The sequence below is a fragment of the Cygnus olor genome, chromosome 1 (genome assembly GCF_009769625.2).
Source record: "Cygnus olor isolate bCygOlo1 chromosome 1, bCygOlo1.pri.v2, whole genome shotgun sequence".
Taxonomy (NCBI): Eukaryota; Metazoa; Chordata; class Aves; order Anseriformes; family Anatidae; genus Cygnus; species Cygnus olor.
The window spans coordinates 61,069,058-61,094,408 of record NC_049169.1 but is presented as its reverse complement, the minus strand read 5'-3'; the positions used below and the strand labels follow the sequence as shown (position 1 = coordinate 61,094,408).

The following is a 25,351-nucleotide window of genomic DNA, read 5'->3' as shown; positions in this document are numbered from 1 at the left end:
TCCTCCCTCTTCTGTCCCCAGTCTGATTTCCTTGCTTCTGCCTTTGTGGTAGCTTGTCTCAACAACTAGAAAAGGAGCCAATGTTTTCTGTGCTAACAAAGTGAGCATTGTTATGCAGTTGCAGAGTGGGTGGATGTGATTGCTGACAGACTATTCCTTCTGCTAGGGTGTGGATTAAAGCTCAAGGTGACTTTGTTCCTGCATAAATTCACTAACTTCCCCTAGGGAACTGGAGGGGCAGGGCCGGGAGGGGAGAATTATGATAAATGGAAGTGTCGGAAGGAAATGCACTTACATAGCACGCACTGCCAAAGCATAAATGCGTACTCTGTAAGGAGCTTTCAACATAGCTTAAGGTAGCACTCCATGCATTAAAAAGAAATAAAATAAAAAAACAGCCTCTGTTTAGCTGACGACTCGCTCTGCAGGCTGCTGTCCTGGTGTAATTGCCTGGGTAAGTGGATTAGCGAGCAGCAGTGTGGCTTGTTCAGGGTTAGGCATGCTTCGAGGGGCAGCCTTTGCTACAAGAAACAGCGTTGCTCTCTGCCAGCCGAGCCTGCTCGCTGCTGAAGACTGAGGCAGACTGTCGGGTTGTCATCGTGTGCGCTCTCTGCGAAGGGTCCCATGGAAACAGTTCCTTTCAGAGCTATCACTTGTCCTTATCTGCAGCAAGGTGGGTATGGTGACAGCAAATCACATCTTGGGACACTTCTTTGCCTTTGTTGCCATGGGAATCTGTCTTCTGCAGCTTTGTCTTCAGTGAAAAAAGAGAAGTGTCGTTACCTTCCCTTGTTCACTCACCAAACTGTGCTGAGGTCAAGGGGGTTGTGGTCAGCCACGTAGCATGTGGAACAAAATGTTCGTGTTGAGGACGGGGGCTGTGAGGCCTTTTGTCTTAAAATCTCATCACAGCACGCACATCCCTCCGTGGTAGTTACTGCGTCTGTCTTACGGAGCGGTGATGCAAAGCACAAAGCAGCTAGGCGAGTTGGCCCAGGTAAGACGTGCTTGGGGTGTCAGGCGCCGAGCTATCTCACCGTGCCAGAGTAACAGGACCGGGACCTGCCCTTGCATCGATGTTACGGCACAGGTGGAAGAATCCAGGTCACGCAGGAGTCTGACGCACCAAAACACGACGTCTCTCAGAAAGCTTGGCGTGACCCATGGGTTCGGGTGCCAGTGTGGGAGCACCCATGTGTGGTCCCCTGCCTCCAATAGAGAAGGGGTGGCTGTGGCAGTGCCAGGGGTGCCACAGGCTGCTGCGGGGGGGGGGGGGTGCTGCCTTTTGGCTCCCTCCCGGTGACTGCACCAGCCACCGCCAGGGACGTGGGAGCCATGTGGCTATAACCGGGAGGCGGCAGCACCGCGGAGCCTTTGAAAGGGTGCAAAGTGATGCTGGGAAGCAGGATCCTGACCCGGCCATCTGGCCAAGTCAGCGCTGCACTTCTCTGGTGCCACAGTTCATGATCAAGCCCTGTCAAGTCTGGTGCAGAGAGAATGGAAACTGCATTTACAAAACGAGCTCCGTTTCTTGTGGGAAACAGTTCGGTCACTGGAATTTTCCACCTTGCAAAGGGAACCAAATCACTCGCTCTGGAGGTACTCTGAGGTGATGATAACGAGAAATCAGCCCACTTCAGAGAGCTGCCCTCAGTTGCTATGTATGTTTTGTTACTTCCCAGCCTCTGCTCGCATAATTCCTTCAGATCATAGCTGATCTTTGCTTTTGTTACGATTTTTGAGCAGATTCCGATACCAAACTAGAAGATATTTATCTGCACAGGACTCCTACGAAATAAAGAAGTTGTGTCATTTCCACTGTATGAATGAGGAACTGAGTCATAGGAGGCTAAATGACACATCTGAGGTTACTCAAGGAGGCTGAGCGCTGCTGGGAACTGAATCTGGGTGTTCCTGTCCCCGGCGGAGATCTCGCCCACTGCGTGCTGCAGCGTTCTCATGTGGGGCATCGCTGCGCCCTGCCTCTGGCCTTTGATCTCAGCCTGGGCCCTTGGACTCTGAAACAAGTAATAAATGCAATAAACCTCTTTCAAGAGGAAAGAGTGATTTATCTGGAGCCCTAAACTTTTGGCACTGGAAGAAAAAGCAGAATTTGAACTGGTCTATGTAAATAACACTACAATTACAATCAAGTGCTTTTGCTTAGACTTTGGTGTTTGTAGTGTCACGTCCTTCTGGGGAAGTGGGTATTATGCCTCCAGTTGGCAGAAAGTTCACATTTGTGCCTAAGCTGATGCAGGTTGTGTTGCTAAAAATACTACACTATTTCAAACTGCGCCGCTATAAGCTATGCAAAGAGTCATCTTCTTGATGTTGTCATTCAAATTAACAGTGACTAAATGCAGAAATATAAATGAGAAACACGTAATTCTGGAGCAGGAGGAGAAAAAGATGAAGCGGTTTAACCTGGGATAGGAAAAAACTCACAATTCTCTCTCAAAATGTGTGCAAGTGCTGTGTTTTTAAACATAAAAATATCTACATAATGAGTCAGTTAGAGTAATTCAAAAATGACAATTCAGCACTGAAGGAAGTTTCACTTTCTTGCCTCATAGCTGTGTGTTTGTTTACCTTTCTGCATATGTATGAGTTTATATATAATGTGAACGAGTGCATGAAATGCTCACACTGTTTCAGTTTGAGCAGTCTTTCCATATTTCCCCGTCTTTAACTACTGTTGTTTACTCTTCAAGGATGTTCACCACAAAACCCACTTTAACTCGTGCACTGCTAATTTTACAGGCAGGGTTTCAGTTCCAGCTTGAAGCAGTCTCATTGTCCTGGAGCTCTGCCCATGAATGGGCCTTCCTGGAGTTGCCAAGAATACTGAAATGAAACGACTGGGTAAAAACAATGCGTGGCGGAGTGCAGGCAATTAATGAATCAACGCGAGGTACTGTCAGTGGAATATGCTGAGCATGTTGGTCTGGCCGCCTCTGCGTCACTACTGAGTTCTTAGAAATGTCCCACTCGAGGCGGAGGATACAGTCATCCGGCTGCGTATGGAGAAATGGTACGGCTTCAGTGCTCCGTGAATAACACGAGTCATGTCTGCCGCTGTCTGCTTACTCACCCTTGAAAGAAGCCAGTATGGAAGCAGCAGAAAGCGATTCAGACTCGCAAACAAAGTGACTCGGGCTGCGGTGTGGTAGGAGTGAGTCACGTTTTGCTCCGCGCTCCTGGTTTTGCTCAGCAGCCTCTGCAGCATCCCGGCCTTCATCTGCTGCCCCGCAGGCCAGGGGAGAGGCCAGTGCTGTGCGTGTGGGGGGGGCGAGGGGCTGCCCAAAACCCTCCCGGTTGCTTGGGGGGGGGGGCAGAGCTGAGCCCCAGAGCTGCCCCCATGCTGGTGGGCCTGTGACTTTGCCCCTGGCTGGGGCTTGTACAGGGACCTGCTGCGGGGCCGGTGCTCGCAGCAGGCTGGTGTCAGGGGGGTTAGGAGCCCACAGGCACAAAGCTGTTGTTCACTTGGACTTCAGCAAAGTGCTTGATGCTGTTTCCCTCAGCCTTCTCCCAGAGAAAGTGGCTGCTGGTGGCTTGGTGGATGTACTGTTTGCTGGGTAAAAACCGGCTGGGGGCTGGGCCCAAAGGGTCCTTGTGAGAGGACTCAGATCCAGTTGGTGGCTGGTCACAAGTGGCGCTCCTGGGGGCTCGGTCTTGGGGACAGTTTTAGTATTTTTATCAACATCTTGATGAGGAGATGGAGTGCACCCTCAGTAATTTGGAGATGACACTGCGGTGGGTGGGAGCATTGATCTGCTCAAGGGTAGGAGGGGTCTGGATGGAACGGGTCAATGGGCCACATCCAACTGTATGGCCCTCAACAAGGCCAAGTGCTGGGTGCTGCCCCTGGGCCGTAACAACCCCAAGCAGCAGTACAGGCTTGGGGTTGTATATAAAAGGGCTGTTATAAAGCTGCTCTGCAGACAACGACCTGGGGGTGTTGGTCAACAGCCACCTGAACACGAGCCAACAGGTGGCAAGGAAGGCCAGTGGTGTCCTGGCCTGCATCAGCTATAGCATGGCCAGCAGGATGAGGGAGGTGACTGTCCCTCTGCACTTGGCATGGAGATATCACACTTCGATTATTGTCTTCAGCTTTGCGCCCCTCACCACAAGAAGGGTATTGGGTTGCTTGAACATGTGCAGAGAAGAGCAACGAAGCTGATGAAGGGACTAGAAAATGAGTTGTGAGGGGCAGCTGAGGGAGCGGGGGCTGATTAGTCTGGAGAAGAGGAGCCTGAGGGGAGGCCCCATCGCTCTCTACAACTATCTGAAAGGAGGCTGCAGCAAAGAGGTGTCGGTCTCTTTTCTCATGTGAAAAGTGACAGGATGTGAGGAAACAGCGTCAAATTGCACCAGAGGAGGTTTAGGTGGGATATTAGGAAGAATTTCTTCACAGAAGGGGGTGGTCAAACACTGGAATGGGCTGCCAAGAAGTAGTGGAGTCCCCATCCCTGGAGGTATTTAAGAGATGTGGACATGGCACTAAGGGACACGGTTTGATGGTGGACTTCAGAGTGTTAGGTTGATCTTGATGTAAGGCTGGACATGATGGTCTCAAGGTTTTTTTCCTGTCTAACTGATTTTGATTTTTTGAAGTAGCAAAGCTCAGTCTTGAGGAAATCCCTCTCATGGAGTTGGGGGGGGTTGCAGATACTGGTCTAGGAATTAACACAGAGTATTTTATCCATTAAAACCCTGGGCAAACATTAACTAATCCTCTCAACCCCCTCCTGGGGTAGGTAAATACTGTCTTGCAGGTGCAGAAACTGAGGAGGAAAAGCAACGTGATTTGCCTAAAGCCACAGAGGGAACCAGGTGGGGATAAAAACAGGGGAGGTGTTTTATGGCCTGTGCCTGGGCTCCTTGTGCTCGCTGCCTCCCAGACAGCATTGTTTTACGTGCACCCGGTGCTGGCGTCCCCTCGGTGCTACAAGGAGCCAAGCAGCCGCTGCAGCGTGCCTGCGCCCTGCAAACCTGCGATGTCTGGGCTCGGCCCGGAGCACAGACAGGGGCAGGGGCTTTGGGGCAGGGTTCCCAGGGGCCAAGCAGCAAAAGCCTCCCGCTTTGAAGTCGGCGAGGTCTGGGCCGGTGGCTTCAAGGCGGGATCGCATGCCGTGAAACGCTTGTCGCGTCCAGGCTGGGGGTGCCTCTCAGGGGGCTTAGCCCCCGCCGCCCTGCCTTCAAGCGGGTGATAAATGTTGTCTGCAGCGCTGGACTTGTTTACCTTTGGGATTTACACCGCAGATAGGGCGGCGGGGCGGCCCTGTGCCTGCAGACCTGTGTCCCGACAGCCTGGCCCCACTGGCGGGGCTGCTGCCCTCTGCTCCTGGGGGCCCCATGCTGCCTTTCCTGGGCATCCCAGGCCTCTCTCCTTGGTGGCTAGCATTTCATGCACCCTCGTAGCCAGGAATTTCTCTCTCTGTGCCTAATCACTCCATGCTAACCTCTCCCCTCTTTGCAGCGCGGCAGCTTGTCTCGCAGCTCGTCTTCTCGCCTCTGACCTGGCTGAGGCAGAGCCCAGGCCATCAGATAAAATGCAAAGGAAAGGTTTGTGTGCCCAGCCGCTCTCACGCCGCAGGGCCAGGCCCTGCCCAGAGATAAAGGGTGCTCCCGCGCCTCCGAGGCGGCGTCGGGAGGCTTCTGTCTGCGGCACGTTGTGCCCGGCATCTTTTAATTAGAGACACATGCTTTATTATTCAGAAGAATATGCTTTCCTGGTCGTTTGTTAGGATCTTGCATCCAAGAGTGCTGCAGACTGCAAGCCCTGAATTAAGCTGTACGAAGCATATTGAGCACCTCAGAAAAGGGGAGGCGTGGGGCGGGGGCTATTGTCCTCTCCCCGCATTGTGGGCAGCTCCTTCCTGAGTTGGTCCTTTCACTTGTTGGCCAGCTCGTAGGCGCTGCGGTTTGTTTCTGCCTCCATCTGTTCCAACTTCAGTTTATTCAGGGCTCTGTAGGTATTGTACGCTGTGCTGCTTGCTTTTTTTTGTTGTTGTTGTTGTGGATGGGGGAGACTCCCCTTTTCATGGTTCACCTATTCATTTTGTAGATCTCCAGCTTCCTTGTCAAGTTTTTTCTTTTGTTCTATTAATTGGTCTTAAGTCTACAGTCAGGTGCTGTGCGCGTGCTTCCCGTGTACACCTTAACCATCTGCTGCCTTTCATCTCCATGGTGCCCAGGCCAAATTCCAGCTCTGGCAATGACATCCTGCTCCCCGCGCTCTCCCCGCAGCTCTAATTGCCTTCAGTGCTGTCCTGCCCTCACCTCCGCTCGTGGCCGGGAGAGGAGCGAGGTGCCCGCTGCCCCCGCTGCGAGGAGAAGGCAGGGCTGGAGGGAGCCTCCGCTTGGAAGGGAGAGGTGCAGGTCTCCAGCACTGAAAGCAGTTGAACGGTTTTCAAAGGCATGCAGTGAAGTGTGTACTCTTGTGTCTGTCTGTCCTGTCCAAACGCAAGCTGACTGTAGTTCCTGGAGGAGGGCAGAGTAAGTGCTGATGATGTTTACCTCTGCCTTTAAGTCTTGATGTGTCTGGAGTAAAACCCGATTTGCTGGGTGATCCCAGAGCGTGTGTGAAGCTCCGTGAGTTTCACTGGGGCTTTCGTGTTCAATTCACTTTCTCCTTTACCTGCCCTACAGTCCTGTGTGCAGGTTATGGCATGGGTTGGGACTCTCACGTGCTCTTAAACATTGATAAAAATATGTGTAAAATGAACTACCTGTGTATCTTGGGTACTATGGTAGGGGGAAGATGATTTTTTTTTAGCAATGAACAGAGCAGTGCAGCTAGCAATAAAACTGTCAGCGAACAGCCCAATCCAACGGACACCCTTGGAACATTATATATTGTTTGTCTTTTGTGCCTAAAGGTCTCTGTGAAGATGGTGACCTGCTCAGCAAGGTGTGAAGCATGCATGTGCTCATGTAGAAATGATCTGCCCTGGAGGATCTGGAGCTCAAGGAACTGAGACAGGTGGGCAAGGGCAGTGGGAAGGAAGGGCTGTGGGTCCCATGCCCCTGAGCAGGCTGATTACAGGAAAGATTTTTATTTTTTTTGATAGCATCTGGAAGCACAGAGATTCTTGCTTTACTGTAGATGTGCGGCACAGAAGAAATAAGCTTTCTGCTCAGCACCACAGAAGAAAGCATCACCGTGATGTTAACATCAGCCCTGGTGAGCAGCACCCTGCCTGTCCCTCAGGGAGGCTTGGGGCAGGGAGCAGAGACCCCCTGGTTAAGGACTCAGTCCGTGCCCCTTCTCCTGCCCATTTTCTCATTCCCGTGGGTGAGATCAGCTCTTTCCCTCTGCCACGGCTCGTCCCGGATTTACGGGAGCCATAAACCGCAAAGCAGAGAGAAATAAAAATACTAAACACTTAGGTTTTTAAAAGGCCAACAGTGCATTGAAGCCTCGGTGATAATTTGCTCGTAAAGAAACATAATGCTTGAAATCATAATGCCAGGCTGCAGATGGAGGCTGGGGTCTGGTGCGAGTCGCTCCTGCTCAGGCTGCAGAAGGACGGCAACGTGGTGAGGAACCCCACGGAGCACGTGGGGATTAAGCTTAGCAAGCTGGCTGTCCGTCGCACCGAGCCGGGAGGTCACCTGGAGGCATGTTGGTGGCCTCCAGGGACTTGTCGTCTGCTGGGTGCTGGTGAGAAGCAGGGAGGGTCAAAATCCACCAGCAGCAGTCAGACCAACGGGGTTATGGGCTGCGTGCAGGTGCCCAAACTGTCGGGCTGAGGGACGTTCCCCTTGGGTCTTGCATGCTTCAGCACCGGCAGCCCAGCCGGGCCCAGCTTGGGCAGCAGCTGCTGTGGGTAAGGTGGCTGCACAGAACTTCATTCCCTGTTTCAAGTCGCTTTTTATTAAAAAATAGAGCCTTGCTTTCTGAGATGTACACCTGAATAATGGTGAGGTAGGGCCACTTAGAGAGACATGGGAACTGGAAGGAAATTGTCACTTCTGGGGTGGTTTTTGTTGTTCCCTCCCCCCCCAAGTCTGAAATACACAGACTTTCCAGGCAGCCCAACTCTGGGACTCGAATACTCGCGACACCCAGCGTGCAGCTCTGCTCCAGCTGCAGCCTCACCGGTGCTGAATTATCACCTCCCTTTGGCCACATTGCCCCTAAGGTTGCCTGCCATGTGGTTTGTGTGGTTTGCAACGAGAGCACACTGCTAACTCCTGTGGTTGGCACCACTGTGAGCCCCAGGTCCCGTTCAGCTGGGCAGCTGCTCGGCCAGCCTGTCCGAAACCTGCGCTGATGCCTGCTGCAATTCCTTCCAGGTAAGGAGCTTTGCACTCCCCTCCCTGCACTTCGGGAGGTCAAGTTTCTTGGGGTTGTTCTCAATTCCCACATTTGCTGAGCGCATGCTCTGTCTCACGTCACGGTTAAAGGGTTTTATCGCTCCTTGAACTGCCGCGTTCAGGCTGACTCTATCTTGAAGGCTTGCAGGAGATCTCAGCAGAGCCACAGTAACTGTAACCGGGGGGCAGGGCACCGCACTTCAGCGAGGGCTTTATGAGTTAAAATAAGAAGGTGTTAGCAAAAGCAAATACAAAGCTGAAGCAGTCTGGCTGGAGAAGGAACCAGGAGCATTTAGTTCCTCCACCGAAGCCACCACCTGGTGCTGGGATGGTCCTGGCCAGGAGCTGCCCCTGCCCTCCTCCTGCAAGCAGGAGGGCTTCAGGCGCTCTTCGTTAACCACAGAGGAGCAAAGGCAAGCGTCCGGTTTAACTCCCCTAGGAAAAACCACCTTTACCTTCTAAATTAATCTGGCCAAAAGAGCATTCCCTCCTCTCCAGCCCTTCAAAGCCCTCCCTTCCAGGAGAGAGAGCTTGGAGGCTGTTTCTTCTTTGGTTAGAACAGGCAGTTCATTCTCTTGGAGAAATCAAAACTTTCAAAGCCTCTGGCTGCCGCTACCTTTTCATTAGTGCTTCCTGATATGTTTCACGGCATCCTCTTTGCCTGTTTCCCAGTGACTGAGTTCCCCTTTGCGGTGAAGCCTTCTCCTTCCCTACCGCAGCGTGGCTGAGAGGCACGGCCTTTGTCAGTACATCTCTGCAGGGAAAACAAATCATCGTAATGGCCCAAACGCTCCGGTTCTTCTGGTAAGTGGCTGTGGAAGCGGAGCTCAGTTCCCTTCCCTGGATCGTATTTGCTTCTGCGGATGTGAGGGAGGAGGGCTGCTTCGCCCCACCAGACTGAAATGAACCCGGAAGCATGGGAGCAGGAGCTCAGCCCTGAACTTCGCTCCCCCAGAGCTGGCGCTTGACTAAAGGCCGCAGATGATGTCTCCTGTGCAGGCTTGGCAGTAGGCGCTGCTGGTACCATCCCAACAGCAATGGTTGTCTCGCTTTTAACAGGGCTAAATAATGGCCCTGCGTGGGTCAAATTAAGCAACAGTTGTCTGTTCACAGCTGCCGTCAGAAGTGGTTGGTAGGTCGCTGATCGCTCACGTGAAATGCTCGGGGATGAGGAACGCTTCTGCCAACATCACCCGTGTGTTTGTACATCTGACCTTCAGGCAGCGCAGGCATTTACAAAGAGCAAACCACAAGCAGTGCTCCTTGCAATCGCTGACTCCTTGGGCACGGGGAGGTGGGCAAGGGCAGCGTCTGGTGGCTTGGGCACACAGCGGGGCGCTCGGGGCAGGTGGCTGAGGGCTGCTTTTTTTGGATGTTTCTCTTCTTCCTAGAAAGCCTGCGTGATGAACTTTTCAGGTCGGCTGTTCCAGAAGAGCAACAAGCACGTGCTGACCTTTGCTCGCGTGAGAGCCGGCGTTAATGAGTTACCTGCTGACCCCGGCGCCCCGCAGGAACCGCGGGCAGCCTCCGCAGAGACCCCGGCGGCTTCCCCACGGGTGGCACCTTGTTATGCCCCAGCCCGCCCGCGCCAGCCCCGTCAGCTCAGCCCCTGGGCCCCAGAGCTGCTGTCTGCAGCTTGGACGTGACCAGGAATCTCCTGGCCCCTGAGCTCAGTGCTGTAAGGTCTGCTGAAGCTTCTCGGCCAACTGCAAAGCCTGAAGGAAGGAGGTGATGCTGTGTTTAGGCATCGTGGTTTCTAGCCCTTTGTTGTTTTTTCGGTTGTTTTGTACTTTTTAAATAGGAATTTTACAGTTGTTTCTTTAGCTTTGTATCTGAACAAGGCTTGTTTGGAAGCCTCCTTGCTTGTCTGGATGGCCAAAGGAGCCTTTGCAGCGAAAAATAAATTTATAATTTCCTTTAAACGTACCCAATATAATGAAAAGTAGGAAGAGAAACTGAATTCTGGATAGAGCCTTCCTCTTTAACGTGCAGCCTTAGTACCAGAAAATGTCAGAAGCTGCTTCTCCCAGAACAAAGCCGAGAGGTGGCCTCTGGTTGCTGTATGCACCTGCCTCCTCGCCGCCCCGTCCCCTGCGGGGACCCTTCAGTATGCCTGTGCTCAAATCCTGCTGCCCGTTCCCGGACCGTGGAGCTGCCTGTGGGAGGGCAGGGGCCGTGTGAGCCGGGCTGAGCGGGGCCTCTCCGTGGGGTGCTCACCAGAGCAGCGCTGGGGTCCCTTGGGCACAGTAGGAGCTGAGGACTGAGGGGCTTCCCCTAACAAAGCCCTTTCCATCCGGCTCCCCGTTGGCGCAGCTTGGGACCAGCACGGCTTGGGAGCACAAAAGAGGCCAAACAATAGGCATGGGGGAGCCCGTCCGTCCGCGCAGCTTTGTTCCAGCTGCCACCTGCCTCCTTCCCGGGCAGGCGCTCGCCCCGCTCCTCCGTGTCCTTTGTCCCCAGCTGGAGGCGGGCAGGTGAGCGGCGTGCGGGGCAGGTGCCCGCTGGTGGGCTCGTCACCAGGTGCTGGGCTCGATGCACGAGGCCCCTCGGGCGCTGGGGCTGTGGATCTGGCCAGGGAGAGCCCTTGTCTGCTCGGTCCTGAGCGCCGCTGTGCTGCTCTGGCGGCTCTGAGCTTTATTTTCAACGGCAGCTGCAGGTTCTGCACTTAGATTTTATGACTGGCTGTAATTTTTGAACAAAACAGACACGCAGCTGGCAGGCAGATATTAGGCGAGCAGAAATGAGCCCCTGTCCTGACAAGGCCGGTTCTGATAGGGGGTTTGATACGGCGTGTATGGAAAGGGGGGTGTGTGATAACACCGGGGAAGGAAAACGCACAGGACGGAGCGTGCTCCAGCGTGGTGACAAAGAGCTCGATCGCACGCTCTGCGGTGCAAATGGGATTGTTTGCACGCTCGCCTGGCTCCCTCTTCCCTGTCCCCCAGCACCGGCGGGGCCGGGCTCCTCGGGGAGCTGCTGGGTCTGGGCAGAGAATGCCCCTGGGGTCTGCGGCAGCAGCGGGGGCTGGCTGAGGGGACGTGGCCTCTGGGGCTGGCTTTATGGCTACATGTGGAAAGCGACAGCTGAGCTCCTCTGGCTGCTTTCCCTTACATCCTTAACGTGCAGCTCATCCCATCCTGAACCAGCCATCTGAAACCACACCCAAATCGTGCTCCAAAACAAAGGTCCTCGTGTGATTTTTTTCCTTTCTTTTTTTTTTATCTTAGCTTTCAAGGAATGAAGCTGAACCGAGAGCAGACAAGGAGTATTTATTCCCAGTGGGCAAACAGCGGAGGGCTGAAATGAAGGATTTTCTCCAGCAACAGCACTCCCTGATCGTCAAGCTGCACCTCTGAGTTTCCAGTAAGCGTACCCGAGCTACAAGGCTAACAAGTTGAGAGCTGTCGAGGTGTATTTACCCTCCTCCTGCTCCTGCCACCGTGCTGGTGCAGGCTGGTGGCACGGGGATGGGCACAGCCACCCGCACCCCGGGCCAGGACGTCGGGATGCACCCAGCACCTCTGGGATGAGCTCGTCCTCAGGCTCATTGCAGCTCTCTCCCCTCCCTTCCTATATTGGGAGTTAGGTGATTACAGTGTTTTGGTAAAGTTGCCTCTTAGACTTCTGCCACGCAGTATGTAGCCTTCCTGAGCAATAAAGGAAATGCTGAGAAATCAGGTTTAGGAGATTTTTTCCTTTCTTTCCCCGCTCGGTGCTCCCCCACCCCTTATCTCCAGACACGTGCTCTGCCCCAGCTGCTCTGTAAACTTGTCCCGGCTTCCAGCACTCCCCGCATAAACCGCAAATGGGTGCTTTTTGAGCCGATTAAAATCACGCTGTGTGAAAGCAAACACAACTTAGCTGTGGCCTTTGGGCCCCTGACACGTCTCCAGTGTTGCTGCCGGCGCCACAGCGCTCATGCAACCCCGCGTCCTCTGTGCGGTGACGTCCCTGCGCCGGCACCGTGCGGGGCTGCTCCAAGCTCAGCCCCTAATGCTTCCACCAGCTTTTACCACCAAAGCGGGAAGAGAGCTTTTCAGCAGCCGGGTGAACAGCAGGGACTTGCTTTTTCTCACTCGGGTACAATGTCAGATATAGGAAGGGGAAGGAGGGGGAGGATTTCCTGGGTAATTCCCCAAATCTTGATGCGTGTGCAAATGCCTCCCGGTCTGCTGCGTGCCACCCCTGTGAGCACAGTGCAGGGAGAGACCATGTCCGTGTGCAGGATTAACTCCTGCAAGAAAAGAGCCCATAAACTTCTTGTACAAACCAAGCCTTAAGTTTGCCACTTCTTTTATGCGGGGAAGCACAGGACACTTTCCTGCCTCCTTGGACTCGCGCGGTGTACAACGTGTCGCACCGTTTCAACGCCCCTCACATAAGCTCTGCGCTGTGTTTACCGTAAGCAGCGGTGTTTAGTTTCAACAGAAACCTTTAAGTCTTTGCAACTTCCTCCGAGGATGCTAAACTGAGCGCCGCCGCGACCGGGTGGTGAATGGGTTGAAAATGCTGCCGACGGTTTGAAGCGGCGCGTGGGCGCCGCGGGGGCGAATGTTCCCTGCGCCGGGTGTTTTCTAAAGGTCTCGGACGCACGAGGCATGACTGAATGACTTGTGCTTTCTTTGCGTGGTGAGGGGGTGAATCTTGAATCGTTGGGCTGCTTTTATTTTTGTTAGACGTGTGTGGGCTGACAACATGACTCAGTATTTTCTCTGCAGATGCAAAGATCACACTGCCAATTCTGGGTAGACTCTGGGCAGTTTCATGCGGAGAACTGGAACGCTTTTTATTCCAGAGCTTTGCTTTTTGGCAGCCTAAAGCCTCTTGATGTGGAAATAAATAAAAATAAATAAATAAAACAGGAGTGCTCTTGCAAAATGTACAAAAATATACTGAAAAATGTCTGAGGATGGGGAAACTACCTCTTACCCCTGTGTTTTCCCAACAACTTAACTGATTATTTTCTTGTTACTGTGAAAATGCCCGTTAACAGCTGACTTCCTTTTCTGCTCCTTCCAGGTCTTGGTTGCTCGTGGGCCATCCCTTTGGCTGCTGAGTGCAGCAGCTCCAGTAAGTGTCCACCCAGCCCTGTGCTGCCTGCTGAGAGCCAGCGGCCCCTGACTGATGGACGTGAGTTCTCCCCCTGCTCTCGAGACGTTTGGCTCCTTGGAAAGGTCCCTGCTCTGCGCGCCCCACACAGCACCATGACCCAAACCCTGCTACAATCCTGACTCTGTAACAGCCCATACAACTGTGAACTATACCCGAGCACTGATTAAAAGCTAATTACAAGCCTTTGGCACAAGCACGCAGAAGGATGTGCTGCAGTGCCACTGTTTCGTCTTCCTATCATCCTCGTTCCTCAGTCCTAAGCCCTGCTTCCCATTCTTGACATTTTCTCCAGCCTGCACTGCCCGCCCACAGAAATAACTCACCCCAAATGTTAGCTCCATCATTCCTCTGCACCTAGCGGGAAGCTTCTTGATTTGGTCAGCCAAGTGCCTTTGTGGCCCTGTCCCAGAGTAAAAGAACTGGGTACTCCTCCTTATCCCCTCTGGGCAGTGCTCACGTTTTCCAGCAATAATCCGAGACTCTCAGCCCTTTCTATCCCACAGCCTGATCCCAGAAAGTTGGGTTTGCCAGGGACTGCGCTCAGCAGGGCCCGTTCTGGTGGAGGAGATGGTGGGAAGATGGTTGGGGGCTGCTTTGGAGGGTGAACCCGCTTGCTGGAGCTGCTGAGGGAGGGCGGGCGGGCTGCAGGCTGGCCCCAGGTCTGCTCAGGTGCCAGCATTGTGGCAAGCAAAGCATGTGCTGCTGAAGCACTTCGGGGAGCGTGCTCTGAACGGTCCTGCTCCTTTATGCACGGTCAAGGTTGGCATTGCCATTTCTGTTTCTAGACTGCATTTCATGAGGCTGTCCACGTTTCTGGAAGGAATACTTATTAAAAGCGGTTTTGTAGTTCTCTTACAGAGAGCGTGCGGTCTTTTGCTTTTCTGAACTTTTGCTCTGCTCCATTCAAGTGTATTTGTGCTTGGAAAGAAACCTTGGAAAGAGAAAAGCTGACGGAGAGCAGATCAGACTGGGAGCGAGATGGAGACAGCTCAAGCTACGTTCCTGCCGCAGATGAGGCAGGTACCCCCCACCTGCTTAGAGGGTGCATGCAGCGGACAGGATCACCGATACACCTTGCTTGGAGAGAAATCACAACAGCAAAAGGATGTTGTTTGTGGTCATAGAGAAAGTGCTTGTTAAACGGTGAGCTTCGCTGTCCGTGGCTGAGGCTGTAACTTCCTTCTTTTCACAGAAACCTGGGTTTGTTGCAGTACTCGAGGCTGGTACAGGGAAAGTCCCTGCAGAGGGCTGAGCCTGTCCTGTTTCCTCATTCTTTGCACTCTCTCCACTGGGCAAACCTTTTCTGTGTCACCTGCAAACTTCCTCATGAAATCGAGCAACGCCAGAACAACCTTTTGCAAAATGAGGTCTCTCCCCACAATCACACAGCCTCACCCCCTGCTTACAGGAACACCCAGCGGTGTGCTTTACCAAGGCGATTAGGGGGTTTGTCATTCGCAGAGGCCTCGGGAAACACAACACGTGTGCATTTTTATGGCCAATTTGGATAAAGTTACCACTGCAGCTGGTAACTGCAGCTCCAAGATAACACTCAGCACGTGACAGCCTAGGAAGCAGCACACTAAGGAGCCAGGAACTGTGTGTTTTCAGACTGTGACGTTGCTACAAGTACCGATGTGTTGTTGCACAACTTTGACGTGAACAGCTGTCTCCCAGTTGTTGTCATGTTGTTATTACTTGTGAATGTTTCTGCAAGAGCTTTCAGGCCCTACCACTAATATGTATTTTCCTTGATGTGCTTTTGAATTAGATGAATAACTCGATGTGCTTTTGAATCAGGTTAATAAAGGAAAGCAATATCTGTTGTAAGAAAATGTCCTGGTAGATACTATACCCTCAGTAAGTTTGCAGATGACACCCAAGCTGGGGGGAAGTGTCTACCTGCCAGAGGGTAGGGAGGCCCTGCAGAGGGACCTGGACAGGTTGGATCAATGGGCAGAGGCCAATGGGATGAGGTTCAACATGGCTAAGTGCCGGGTCCTGCACTTTGGCCACAACAACCCCATGCGTTGCAACAGGCTTGGGGCTGAGTGGCTGGAAAGCCGTGCAGAGGAAAGGGATCTGGGGGTGCTGGTCAATGCTTGCCTGAACATGAGCCGGCAGTGTGCCCAGGTGACCAAGAAGGCCAACGACATCCTGGCTTGTATCAGGAATAGTGCAGCCAGCAGGACCTGGAGGTGATCGTCCCCCTTTACTTGGCTCTGGTGAGGCCGCACCTCAGGCACTGTGTTCAGTTTTGGGCCCCTCAGTACAAGAAGGACATCGAGGCCCTGGAGCGTGTCCAGAGAAGGGCTACGAAGCTGGTGAAGGGCCTGGAACACAAGTCCTGTGAAAGAGCGGCTGAGGGAACTGGGCTTGTTTGGTCTGGAGAAGAGGAGGCTCAGGGCAGACCGTATCACTCTCTGCAACTACCTGAAGGAAGGTGTGGGGAGCTGGGGGTCGGCCTCTTCTCACAGATGAGTAGTGATAGGACCAGAGGGAATGGCCTCAAGTTGGTTCAGGTTGGAAATGAGGAGACATTTCTTCTCAGAAAGAGCAGTCAGGCACTGGAACGGGTTGCCCAGGGAGGCGGTGGAGTCACCGTCCCTGGGGGCGTTCAAGGAAAGGCTGGACGTGGTGCCTGGGGACATGGTTAGTGGCTGACATTGGTGGTAGGGGGATGGTTGGACCAGATGGTCTTGGAGTTTTCCAAGCCCCGTGATTCTTTGGTTCTATTCACAGAACCAGTGTCAGGAGACGGCGACGGCTGGCCCTGCCTTGTGCTGCCTCACGGCGCCCGCCTCAGGGTGCGCCCCCCATCCCCTCGCCACGGGGACGCTGCCCCGGCCTCGACGCCCCTGCCGGCACTGCGCCTGCGCGGCGGCCCGGAGGCACGCTCCGGCCTTCGGGCGGCTTCGGCGCCGCTCGGCCGCTTCCGCCGCGGTTACGTAAGGAGCGGGGAGGGGGGCGGGGGAGGGGCGCGCGGCGCGCTCTTTCTCTCCGTGTCCTCGCGGCACCCTGCCCCTCCCCCTCCCCTCCCCGCGTGACACGGCCGGGGGGGGGGGAGCAGCGCGTGCCTCCCCGCGCCCCGCCCTCCGGGGAGGGAGGGGGGCGGGCGGCGGGGCACGTGCGCGTCCCCTCCCGCCGCCCAATGGGAGCGCGCTCCGCGCCCCCCCGTCCCCCCCCCCGCGCACGCTCGGTTCCGTCCGCTCTTCTGAGGGGGGGGGAGGGGGGAGCGGTGCGGGCGGCGCGCAGGCGCGGTGCGCGTCCGCCCGCGGGGCGGGGGGGGGGGGGGAGAGGGTGACGCACGTGCGCGCGCCGTCGTCCGCTCGCTCCCGCGCCGTGCCTCTGGGCGGTGGGGGGGGGAGGAGGAGGAGGAGGAGGAGGAGGAGGAGGGCCGGGGAGGGGAGGGGCGGGGCGGGGAGGGGAGGGGAGGGGAGGGGCGGAGCGGGCGCCCCAGTCCGTGAGTTCTTTAAAGATGGCCGGAGCGGCGGTGGGCACCGCCGCCACCCCCGTGTACTGCGTGTGCCGGGAGCCCTACGATGTGAGCCGCTTCATGATCGAGTGCGACATCTGCAAGGACTGGTTCCACGGCAGGTAGGCGGCGGGCGGGCGGGCGGACGGACGGACAGACGGGCGGGCAGGCAGGCAGGCAGGCAGGCGGACAGACGGACAGGCGGCAGCCTCGCCTCCTCGTCCCCGTGTGCCCCCGGTGCCGGCCGGCGGACAATGGCCGGGGCCGGTGCCGTGCCGGGCTGCTGCCGGGGCTCCGCTGGGTTTGACGTTTGAAAGGCCGGGAGGTGGAGGAGGAGGAGGAGGAGGAGGAGGAGGAGGGGGGGGGGAGAGAGGAAGGAAGGGGCGCCGGGACCCGCGAACAAAGGCAGGGAGGCAGCGAGCGGGGGGCGCCCGGCCCCGCGTGTCCGCCCCCGTCCCGCGGGGCGCCCGGCGGCGGGGCGCGGCGGTGGCCGGGGGGCGTTTAAATGCCCCCCGCCGAACAAAAACAGCCGGCAGGCCGCCCGCACCGCCCCCTGCCGGCACGGCACGGCTCGGCTCGGCTCGGCGGCGCCCCGGGCCCCCAGGTTGGCCTGGGTCGGCTTGGGTCACACCGCGCCACCCGCCCGTCCCCTGGGCTCCCCGCACCGGTTCGCTGTCCGCCCCCTTTTCCTCCTGCGGCGGTGGGAGAAGGGTGCTGAGGGGCAGGGTGCTGAGGGGCAGGGTGCTGAGGGGCAGGGTGCTGAGGGGCAGGGTGCTGAGGGGCAGGGTGCTGAGGGGCAGGGTGCTGAGCACCGCCGTGCTGGAAGGAGGCAGCGCTCGCGGCGTTTGGGCTGTTGGTTGGACGGAGGTAGAGTTGGTTGGCTCTTTGTGTGTGGGGTCCCCTCGCGTCAAAGGAGGCTGTAAGAGAAACTATAAAAAGAGCTACAAGGACTGGGAAGAAAACAACAGGCAAAACACAATCGCCGTGCCTCCCCCAAACAGCTCCTCATTAACATTTTTAATGAGGCGGCTGCTGCGCTCGCCGGTGCTGTTGTTTGAAGCTGGGAGCGCGGCGGCTCCTTTGCATTACAGTGGCTTGACACAAGTTTGTCAAAACTTAGGGTCGCTTCTGGTAGGAAAGGTTGGGGCATTGTCTGAGGGCCCTTGTAGGGTCACAGGCTGTCTCTAGCAAGTCTTTCTCTACACGTGTGTCGGTCTGCAAGCCTGTGCTGGGAATTGCTCGCTTTGCATGCGAGCTTAATTGAGACGCCGGTCTTGTGTGCTAATATTGCTGCAGCACGAGCGAGCTGGTTTCCGAAGTGGTTAAGAGGAGGAAAGGCTTGGCTGACACGGGGGTGGGAAGGACTGCTCACTCCGCAGCTCTTTAAAGTCTCGATCATCTGCCCGGAGATCCCCAGCGGCTCCTGCGTTGAGCCCTGTCATGCGGCTGGCAGGAGAGCAGTGCCTGCGCTGAGCCGCCTCGGTCGCCTGCAGCCCCGCGTGTGCCAGGGGGAGCTGGCAGCAGCCCTCTTGCTGCGTTGCTCTGGGTTTAGCCGCACGCTCGCGCGGACCCGTGACAAAGGGACGGGATCGTGGGAGACTGTTATCCTCTCCCAGCTGTGCTCTGCCCTGGGAGCTCCCTTCCCTCCGTCTGACAGTATCTGAGGTCTGTTACGTAGCTTGTGAAAGAAAATACCCGGTCCAAAACATCTGAAGTTTTTGGGGGAACTGGATTCTCGCTCGCTTGATTTCTTTCTTTTCTTTGTTTACCCAGCCTGTAGATTGGAATTGATGTGACTTTGTTAAGAAACATGGAAAGCCATGCTTGATTAAGGTGCGCTAGCATGATATGCAGTGCGTGTTACTGGATTACAAAACTCTGTGCTGCCTGCCTGCGTGTAGTCAAGAGAGCGCCTTGGTAATAATGTGCAGCAGGCAGCGCGAGGTCTGTTCCGACAGCTGTGCCAGTCCCTTTGCGTGGCACAGGATCCTTCTTCTTCTGGGTTTTCTCCTTGCGCTGTATGCCTTCCAACATCTCTTTTGGATTACTGTTGTCAATACATTAATCACCGTAAACAAATAAGTATTTTATTTCTTCTGGCAAATTGTTCTGTAAAAGCAAATGTCTCCATGTGCCTTAGGAGGTTATGAACCTACGCTCTGGGTTTTAGTTACTCTGTAAGTGGACCTAGCACCTGGCCACAATCTTGTGTAATTACCTTTTGCTGAACAAAAGAGCATTACATGTGGCTGCATGTGTTGTAGGCTTCAGCACTTCCTTGGATGGTTTGCCAGGGAGAAGAGACTCTAGAGACTTGATGTGACAGACTGTCAAATCTTTTAGAGGGGCACATCCAGTTATATTTTATATAATTTCCATATTTACCTGTTTTTTCTTCCTTTAATGAACGTGTCCCATTAAGCTGCCTCCCCCTTTCTGCCTTGTCTAGAATACACTCCAGATAAAACACAGCAGAAAAACTCCTTTATGTTGTCTTGCGCTCAACTTTTTCTTGAGTCTTTTCAGTAGCTCTTCACACCTATTTGAGCTCTGGGCTTTGTCTTCAAATGATACCATGCATGACCCTTCTCCTTCTGCCCCTGTCTCCCTTCATTTTTTTGATGCTCTACCACAGTTATTAGGTTAACCACATCCTGCCTTCTTTTCTCACTCGTGTCTTTTATTGTGATATATTGTCTGCGTAAAGTTAAAAATATATGTGTTGTGTGTGTATGTGTGTGTGTAACTTACAGTTAACTATTAGAATATGTCTGGAGTTTGCAGAAATCCTGTTGTCAGCATTGAAGTCTTTGTCCTTTTTTTTTCTGTCCGTGACACGTGTTTGACTAGATATAACTGCATTGCATAGATGTCACTTATTCTCGTAGGCTAGATTTAAGACCAGCCTGAACAAGCTGAAGTTTCTTTAAGCATATAATTCAGTTTTTGTCTGCACCACGTAGTAGTGTCCGTAATGCTTCCGAACTAGATTATCGTAGAGTTGGCTTTGAGAGGCTGTTTACTTTGTCAAACTGCACTGGTACTGTACTGGCCGTAACGGAGCAGAGAGAAGCCAGTCTGTCAAACTGAGAATTGAGAAACGCACGTGCCCCTGGGAACCTTGCTGGGGCGCTTCTCCAGTGGTGTTTTGTTTGTGAGCGATCCTGCGCTGAGCTTCCAGCGTGCCCCAGTGGCAGGTAGGGTAAGGCACCGTCCCACGTGTCAGTGCCAGCCGCAGTGATCTCACTCCCCAAGCAGTCTTCGCCTTTTAAAATGCTTGTAACCTTTATCGTGTCATTTTCTTACATTAAAAAGAGTTTTATGGAGCTAAGGAAGTGTTTTATTCTTCAAAGCCAGAGCAATAGGGAAAAAGAAGGGAAGCATCCCTTTTCTTCAAAAATTGGTAGCTTTTCCTAATATTTCGTAATTGCACCAACAAAGTTGTTGTGCCCTCTCCACTCCCTCGCAGAGAGAGTTAAGAAAGAAAACTCATCCACCTTTGCTCAGCGTTACGTGCAGTTGCATCTTTGGCGTTTTGTGTAAATGAAACTTAGTGGTCGTAACGGCTGTATCTGTTTTGACTACTCGTGTTTACAGAAATCAACCTGTATTTGGGCAGGTTAGAGGGCAGCGAAGGGAACGCTGCCCTCCTCTGTATATGCAGTGTACATATGGACGCAGTTCTGTTACAACACAAACCCCAATGGATTACATTTATATGTAATCATTTTTAAATTGATGGCTCTTGCTCTCAGGATTAATTCTGTGCTCTCTGAAGCCATCTTGAAAGAATCAACTTCTCTTTGCCCCCTGTCCTAGATCAGTTCATTGATGATATGTAGAACTTTGCCATTGAGCTTCTGATGTTTTTTTACAGCTTTGTCATTATTAAAAAACATTAAGTAACATCATTTGAAAAGAAGAGTGATTCATATGCTGTCGAGGATAATTAAATTGCAGATACCTTGAAGCTTGTTACATTTTTCTCAAATGGAAAAATAAACCTGCAAAAAACAAAACATCACAATAAAGTTCATGTAGAACATGTTTTTTCTGGTACTAGACTTTCAGATAGATTTGAGCATGTCTTCTTTTGTTCTCTGAAGAAACATAACGTTTCCCAGTCGCTCCTTAATCTGACCTCAGCCTCAAAACGAAGGTTCCCTCTTGCAGCTGGGAAGAGGGCACCATGTATCTATCCTAACGCGCTGCTCCGCACTCTGAAGGCAGGCTTTCTTTCTCCACAGGGAAAGAAGGAAACGTACATGCTATAGTGACTACTTTGCCTGAATTGGTTCTTTGTTTTGGTGCTTTACACGCGAGGTTGTGCACGATGGGCTTCACCGACCCTCTGCTGCTCAAAGAGGCTGGCCCGCTCCTGGCCGCGTGCTCGTGTCGTTTCTCTCTTGCTGGTTCAGTGCTTGTCTGATTGTTTGGTAAGGCAGCTCCGCTGAGGAAACTGACAGAGAGCATTCCTCTGCCGGGGTAGGGTTTTGCTGGGTTACTGAGCTGAGCAGGCTCCCCTGGGGCAAGGGCAGATCTCCGGGTGTTGTGAAGCGCCGCTTGGGACTGCCTTGCTGGAGGAAATGGTAGCGGGGGGAACAGACAGGGGAGCGCCTGGCTTTTTTCCTTACTGCCCTCTTTGGGGTCAGTGGCTCATCCAGCTTTGTGGAGCCTCATTTGGGTGTCTGTCTGCAGGTGCAGGTCTGCCTTGAACCTGCCTGTCCCGTCCCCGCTCATCGCCGGCCTGCAGGGAGGGCGAAGCGCCCGGGCCGCAACAGGAGGGGACTTGGGATGAGCGAGGTATGGTGATGCCCTGCCAAGAAACGTGCAGGGTGCGAGGAGAGGCTGTTAGAGACGCCTTTTGGTGCAGACCTTCTGTTCACAGAAAACTAACTAATTATGAAACACGCTTAAGTGTGTTCGGGGGCCTGAAGTGAATCAACAAATCGCTGTCTGGTCACTAGCGCTTTGATCTGGCACCAGAGGCTATTGAGCTGACTTTCTGGCTTTTATGATATGTAAGTCTTAAATTCTTCCTGTGGAAACTGGGAGTATGTTAGGGAAATGTTTCAGACTTCAGGGGAAAACAACACGTTTGTTGATCTTGCTCTTCTTTGGTTTGGCCTTCTTTCCTTAGAGGGAAGGTGGAGGTCTGAGCTCCAGTCCAACGAGATGTGTGTCCTCTGCCAGAGAATTAGGTGATTTCAGGTGACTTCGGCTCTGCTAGCAGTGCTACAACTGAAACAGTTTGGGCTAAACTGAGAGGAAACTACTAGTAATAAAGATGCCAGACTAGTTTTGGTTAAACTGAGAAGAAACTAGCAGCAATAAAGATGCCAGACTAGCACTTGTGTAATTGAATGTCTGTTTAAAATCCTTTTATAGTCTTAATTTGAGTAAGCCATTTCCCCCCCCCCCTCTGTTCCCATCTGTGAAGTGGGAAGACTTATTAATATATATTAAAGTAGATGTATTCCACCATAATAAGCACTGCACAGTAGTATGTATTCAAATTTCTTCAATTTTTGAAACTATGTAATAACATCTAGCATTATATGTATGAGTTTTTCCTTTTACAGTTTTCTTGCAAAACTGGCTTTGTTTGAAGTGTATATGCTTCTGAAAGTTAACGCTTCTTTCCTTTTGATCTGTAATCTGCCTGTTTTTCTAATTTTTTATTTGATGTTCTGGAATAAAGCATAGTAGTTGATTTAGAATATGCATTCTGGTTAAATAACCATGACAAGAACAACAACAAAAAAAGGCATTGTCCAGTCAACATTTCTAAGACAAACGAGGAGAAAGTACATCATTGGGCTTATTTAATTAGAATGTGACAAGATTTTTGTGAGCTTCTAAATACTGGGTAGGATGCTGATAGCTCTAATACCTGTTAAATGTTACTTAAAAAAATATGAAGATTCAGCACTAGTGATTTAAACAACGCCTTTCGTTTTTTGTAATGCTGTGGTTGATCTTTATCAGTTTTACTGATATCGTTGTTTTCTTCTTCACCCATTCTTCGTTACGTAAACGAAGATGCGGCAAGTTTTTTCTGTAGTTTCACTTACTAATAGCGAATTCGTAACTAGTTAATTTATGGTTACAAAGATGTTATTTCCTGGTGCTTACGTAGCACTTTTGTATCTTTCTTTCCTTTGCTTTCTCTAATATTTGCTTCACCTGACAGAAGAATTAAAATGTTTTCAAATGGCTCTGTTTTGTGTCTTTTACATCCACAGAATACAGAGGTGAGAGAACTCTGGGTACGAGGCTACTGCTTGGTGCGCTAACGTCTGTATCTGCTCTGCACTAGCACCTAGCAGATATGAAATATATTCCTTTTTTTTTAAACTAACCTTAATCTGTTGGCTGTTTGTAATGCTGAGCTCTCTTAAGACAACAATAATGTCAATAAATGGCAATAAAATGGGTTAAGCCTTGCAGTGGAGTTTCATTCTGTTAACTGCCAGTGGGCAAAATCACATTAATTTTGTTTTCACTCTTCATTTGTGGTTTCTAGCTTTTCATGGACAGTTACCATATTCGTTAGCAGATTTCATATGCTCAGTTCAGTGTTCTGTGCACTTTCTATATCTTTTGAAAGATCATGTGATGCAGTGTCTCTGTTCTGTTTACATGACAGTTTGCACAAGATGAAGATGAACTCATGCTCTTAATATAAATATTTATACTTGCCCTACATAATTTTGAAATCAAATACCGTCATCTCAAAACAACTCTGAGTAATCAGCAAAGACTTTCACAGGTACAATATATGTGCTTCAAAAACAGAAAAATACTCCTGTGTTTTCATTGCCCAAGTATGAGAATTCATTTAAAAACATTGCTATTGCTTTATTGGCAACATAGAGGAGAGATTTTAGTGAAACACACAGCTTTTAGAATGGCTAGGCTATTTCTCATCTGTCAGTCCTTTCTAATGTATTGTAACATTAGCTCACAAATACATAGAACTAACAGTCTGTGGAGTATGAATAGTCTTCAGATGTCTGCTGAATGGTGGTAATGTGGATTTATTTGGCTAGTTACATCTCCTCAGGTCAGTTCTGCTTTTGAATGGAATTAATATTTAATACTGTTTTCTCCATTACTTCAGCATTAACTAAAGTAGACTTTAAAATTGGTCTTTCTTTTTGAAAATATTGAGTTTGTTGCTGCTCAGGCGGCCATAAATGCTGATGTTTGCTACAAAAGCAAGAAAGCTTTAAAAAAAAAAAAAAACACCAAACTCCTCCTCCATATCATTCTGTCTTAAAAGCTAACTGGAGTGAGGATGACTGCTCTAAATTTTTAATACATTGTGGAATGAAGTATATTTATTTTCATTTGAAACCATCAGCTGACATTGCAGGTAGCTTGGCAAATTAATTTCATAAATTTAATCGTATTTCTTCCATGTACATTAATGCTTTATTCACTTAAAAGCTCTTAAAGCACTCATCATGAAGATGAGTGCAAGGAAAGGTGACATTCTGAGAAATGAAGTCTTTGGTATTCAGGACGTAGGATTGATCTGATCTGTCATTCTTACCAGTTATCAGCAGGTATTTTCTGAATAGACTGACATTTTCCTTTTGGATGTTGGTGTATGAGGGCCTATAAACTAAGGCCAAATTGTGTAAATGAAAAGCAGCCAGAGGAATTGCCGTGTCTTATTATCCAAAGCTGCTTGTAAAACTTGTGGTTGGCTTGCCAGTGATACAGTTTTTTAGTTTTGTTTCAGTAACAAAAAAATATTCCGATCTTTTTGCTAGATGATAACATCATCCAGTTGATTTGCAAAACTCAGCATCAAGAGCAAGCAAAAGTGGAATGGTCGCTGCAGAACCTAACACGTGCCTTTCAGGAATACTGAGGGCAGATCTGTGAGCGGTACGGGGCGGTTTAGGAACCTTACCAGAAGGATGGTCACACTGACGCGACAGTGTGCCCAGGCAAATGTCACCAGCCTGCCTCTGAGGACAGAGCTTTCTTTCCCTTTTTATTTCATGATGGTGTGTCATGTTGGCAGGCCACAGTCTCAAGCCCAGATGAGCTGTCCAGGCATTTCTCTGTGCTCTGTTGCTTGTTCAAGAAAGGACCAAAAGCACGCTACTAAAAATGTTGTATGCATGTAGTCTGTTAAATCTCAAGTTGAGTTCCACATGCAGTGTTTGTCTGCACGGAGGATACATCGACGTGCTGTGAAAGTGAGCAGCAGCTTGCTGCCTCTGATGCTGTGCTCTCCTGTGTCAGTTGCTAGGACCTCTGGGAACATCGTTGTGAATCTCTTAACGCTTCGGTGAAATGTGCTGCTCCTGTATCTTGTAATGAACTCGGGAGCAGTAGCTTAGAATGCTCTTCTTATTCTTGCTAAAGAAGAATAGTGGGTTAGTTGTTGGTATTGAGTGACTGGGTTGGCATCCTTAC

General features: G+C 51.7%; 1 protein-coding gene and 1 long non-coding RNA gene across 5 annotated transcripts in view; both read left to right on the top strand.

The window, feature by feature from the left end:
- The first annotated feature begins 394 nt into the window (after positions 1 to 394).
- On the top strand, positions 395 to 10,667 carry LOC121071934. 3 transcript variants are annotated; one of them, XR_005820860.1, is made up of 4 exons: positions 395 to 673; positions 6,888 to 6,991; positions 7,080 to 7,192; positions 9,001 to 10,667. It is a non-coding gene; the product is annotated as an uncharacterized LOC121071934 (long non-coding RNA). The 3 variants fall into 3 exon arrangements; XR_005820858.1 differs by lacking the exon at positions 395 to 673 and adding an exon at positions 2,532 to 3,034 and having other exon boundaries at positions 7,080 to 8,307; XR_005820859.1 differs by lacking the exon at positions 395 to 673 and adding an exon at positions 4,703 to 6,504.
- A 6,213-nt stretch (positions 10,668 to 16,880) lies between these two features.
- The window catches only part of KDM7A (lysine demethylase 7A), a 65,540-nt gene continuing 57,069 nt past the window's right edge, over positions 16,881 to 25,351 (top strand). The window contains exon 1 of one of the 2 annotated variants that reach the window (XM_040560820.1): positions 16,881 to 17,037. In XM_040560820.1, coding sequence (XP_040416754.1) covers positions 16,919 to 17,037 — 119 coding nt within the window. In that variant the 5' untranslated portion in view covers positions 16,881 to 16,918. The remainder of the gene's footprint in view (positions 17,038 to 25,351) is intronic. The other variant, XM_040560829.1, reaches the window with a different exon arrangement.